Source organism: Alligator sinensis, unplaced genomic scaffold (genome assembly GCF_000455745.1).
Source record: "Alligator sinensis unplaced genomic scaffold, ASM45574v1 scaffold358_1, whole genome shotgun sequence".
Lineage (NCBI taxonomy): Eukaryota > Metazoa > Chordata > Crocodylia > Alligatoridae > Alligator > Alligator sinensis.
Genome location: NW_005842121.1, coordinates 1,871,850 through 1,875,709, shown reverse-complemented (window position 1 = coordinate 1,875,709; position 3,860 = coordinate 1,871,850). Strand labels below are relative to the sequence as shown.

Below are 3,860 nucleotides of genomic sequence, written 5' to 3'. Positions count from 1 at the left end.
TTAAAGAACAAGAGAACATGCACCCTCCCCAGGGACGGACTTTCATTCCTCCACAGGGCTGCCAGCGAGAGATCGAAGAGCCTGAGATTATTTTTGAGCCCAGGCCTTTCATCTGACAGCTCTTTGTGCTTGTGGAAGAAGCCGCTGGGTTTTGAAGAACGTAAATAATGTCGTACCTGCATCTCTCTTCTCATGGGATAGGTCCAATCCTTTAAAAAATAAAATAAAAATATATATACACACATACGATAGGGAATGTGCAAAAAAGCTAATTTAGCAGTAAAACAAAAGAAGAACAATACAAAATAGCAAATTTGCTGAAAAATGGACTCTCTGGGTTGAACTAGGTGCCTGCTATTTATGAGCGGCAGATTCAGAACGAGGTGTCAAGGCAGGGAAGACTGATGGACTCAGGAAAGCAAGATTCCAGTGAAGGAAAAGAGCAAATTTAACACTGTCTGCTGACTGGATCAAGCCTAACCTGTCTCTCAGGGTGCATCTCCAAAGAAAGCATACGAAGTAGGAATGATGTCATGCAAGCCCCCTCTGTGGACATACCTAGCGCTCGCTAAATATGAGCTTGCTTATTTGACTTGCATGGAGTAAGCTAGCTCGCACTAAGGCACTCTTCTGACACACCAAATGCGTGCAAGGGGTACGTCAGCAGAGCAGCTAGTATGTACACTCGCATGCTGTTCCCCACGTAGACAAGCCTTAGCAGTTTTGCAGCAACAGAATTTTGTATCCAGTGTGACCAAGAGCAGTATTCCTACAGCTGCTGAAAGCACAACCAGTTGTGTCAACAGAAAAAAAACCTTTCAGGTAACTCCATTTATAGCATGTCATTCGATACAGTCAGGCCAACTTCTTTCTAAACGCTTAGAACAGCTTTGCCAATTCTAGCAATGTACACTTTGTGTAGTAACTCCACGCGCCCTTTCCACTGTAGAGCAAGCTGCAACATAACTACCGTATTCAGATAAACACAAGAGGAGGTCCATCTCCTCTGCCCCAAATCAGCATAGGGAAAAAAACACCCCTGGTCTTACATTCACATACAAGGGAACCTCGTTAAATACGCTGTCCATCATGCAAGTGCTGCCAAAAGCAGCATGTGCTCAGTCACGGAAACCACCCATGAAGCTAATTAAATGCAGCCAACAGAGCACGACTATACGACACATGGCTCATACTGGGCAAACATATCGATGGGAACCTACCACAAGGATAGGTTAGCACAACCCATCTGAATAAAGTATATGGTAATGCTCATTTTGCTCAGTCCCCCTCAGCGCGGACTCTTTTTCCAAGTCATGGTGAGCCACTACACTGCATACATTTCAACTTCCTCTTCATGCCCACAGCTGAGCTGTGCTTTTCTTTCCCATCGCCAATGATTTGTTCCTTCACCAGCCTTTGATGTCTGACAAACATCACCAAGCAGTTCACCCAGAATCCCTGTCACCCCCTTTCTCAGCCTGTTGTATATGATTAGTGTGGCCCTGCCCTCCATGAGGTTGTCGTGCACTTCATCTGCATCTAGATTTTTGCAGGATCCCAGGACTCATGACAAGAACACCTGGTTCCAGTTATAAGTAGGGGGCTAATTAGCACACGGGTCCTTTGTGGGAGGTATCTGGACTACACACACATACTGAGCAGTGCTGAGCTGTGGGGTCACCATGGCTTAACATGCTGTTGACTCTGCTGGGGCCCAGCCCAATGAACTATAAGGTACATTATGAGCCTTTTGGCTTTGGACTAATATCCTACACAGATTATACTATATATAAGTAGGTACAAAAGTGCTGCTTAAAAGTCTGTTTATGGAGTGCCTGTGCTAAAACTTAAAGCAGTTTCAGAAAAGGTGAACTGCATCAATTCTGCACGAGCGAAGTAAATTTGCCAGACATACAAACTACTATATGTATGTTTATTTCAAAATCAGGGTTTTCAAATTTGCTTCACTTCCATGTGCTCAGGCAGAGGGCAGGAGGAGCTGCAGGGGGAAGAGGGCAAGGGGGCTAACTGATCACCCTGATTTATTTTGCCTGTTGTAGCAGTGGAAGAGAGACAAATTTAAGGCAAACCTCCAGTAATTAGATTCTTCTTTCTTCTATACCTAGAAGATTATAACAAATTTATAAACGTTCCATATATAGAATCTAATTATTGGGTGGTCATCTTGTATTCAAGTAAATATGGTATTTCTGTTTTTATCTGATAGTAACGACTCCATGGATCATAAGTGCACATCTCTTATATTTAGTCATGTGGATATGAATGCTATTTCTTGTAGCTAGCATGTCCGACTCCTGCACCACCACAAACCCTGCCCCCCTTTCCCTGCAAGGCAATATGCATTCTGGTCAGTCCATCTGTGGCTCCTTATATACCACATCTTTATTCTGCGTACACACTCTAGATCAATGGTTCTCAACCTTGTGAGATTCAAGGCACCCCATTTCAAAACTAGCTTATTACAGTGCTTACCCTGGGCACAGGGAAATGCTCAGGCAGGGATGAGCCTGTGCTCATCTCCTCCCACCTTGTGGCACCCTTCACAGGATCGAGACACTGGCTGGGGATCACTGCTCTAGATGCTGGGACCCGTTTCTTCCTCCCTTTTCACTTTGCAGAACCTCCTTGCTCCCTTCCTGCCTTACAGTAAGCTTTCCCATTTTGCAGTTCATTTTCTCATTAATTCTCTATTCATGTCAACAGTCACCCATTTCCTGCACTTAATGGTTAATAGGAGCTAATCAAGACTGAGAACTACATCCGCCAACACGGAAGACAGCCACTTTAAATAATATGCCACCTAAAAAGATAACAGGTAGGAAAAGAAAAAACACACAAGAAATGATCAAGGTGAAACACAGCTTAGTTCCAGCAGCTCTGTGAGTATTTCTATGAGCTCTGCTAAACTGCCCTTTCACTGAACCACTTCTAGTTTCTAGACACTCTTCCCTCATGCCATTCCAGGGCTCTGTTAAAATTCCTTCCCTGTTCTCAATGAGAAAGGAAAAAGGTATTAAAGAAAAGAGAGCAAGCGAGCAAAAGCAAGCCACTGACCCAAGCTCTGATGGCAGGTCATGGGCATGGGCGCAGTACACTTCTGCGGAAGGACTGTGAAATGTGACTTCCTGAACCCAAAAGCAGGAGTAGGAAACAGGTCTCAAAACTGCATTACTGCCAACCCTAGGGCTTGGGGATAAGTTGACTCTTTATCTCTCCTCTGATTTACATACATTTCTCAATGAGTCTTTAACCGACTCTGAGATGGTGCGAACATTCGGAGCCGTGGGTATCCACATACAATTCTTCTGCTAACTCCCGGACTGCAGAATAGAACCTGAGCCCATTTCTCAGGGAGAAGCAATTCAAATTAAAGCATTAAACCATACTTTCAAACATGTTTTCCCTGTTAACATGTGAAAAGCCCACACAAACAGGGAAGAGACTGTAATAAAACCAACTAGAGAGTGCGCACTGCCAAAGGCACAGATATATTTGAAGTTGAGTAACTTCAGCGTTACCTTCCAGGTACAGTACTCATGAGCTACTTGTAATACAGTGCTCTCCAACCTTTTTAGGTCGGAGATCACTTTTGGAATTTAAAAGGAACTGAAGATCTAACACTCCCCCATCCCCCATGAAGCAGGTAAGTCCAGGGGGGAGGGGGGGGCGGGGAGAAGGGAAAGGGTCATGGTGGGGCAGATCAAGACCCCAGCCCTAGCCTCACTCCCTCCCTCACTACTCTGGCCTCTATCTACCACCCCCTCCCAAACAATGGTGAGGTAGGGAATGGGGCAGAGGCAGGGACAGGGGCAGGTCTTGCACAGCTGGGGTGGGGTGGG

General features: G+C 45.1%; 1 protein-coding gene across 1 annotated transcript in view; it reads right to left on the bottom strand.

The window, feature by feature from the left end:
- The window catches only part of STYX (serine/threonine/tyrosine interacting protein), a 10,272-nt gene extending 10,012 nt beyond the window's left edge, over positions 1 to 260 (bottom strand). Inside the window, exon 1 of the mRNA XM_014520495.2 lies at positions 177 to 260. Within this exon, the coding sequence (XP_014375981.1) occupies positions 177 to 245 (69 nt within the window). The 5' untranslated portion in view covers positions 246 to 260. The remainder of the gene's footprint in view (positions 1 to 176) is intronic.
- Between the last annotated feature and the right edge of the window lie 3,600 nt (positions 261 to 3,860).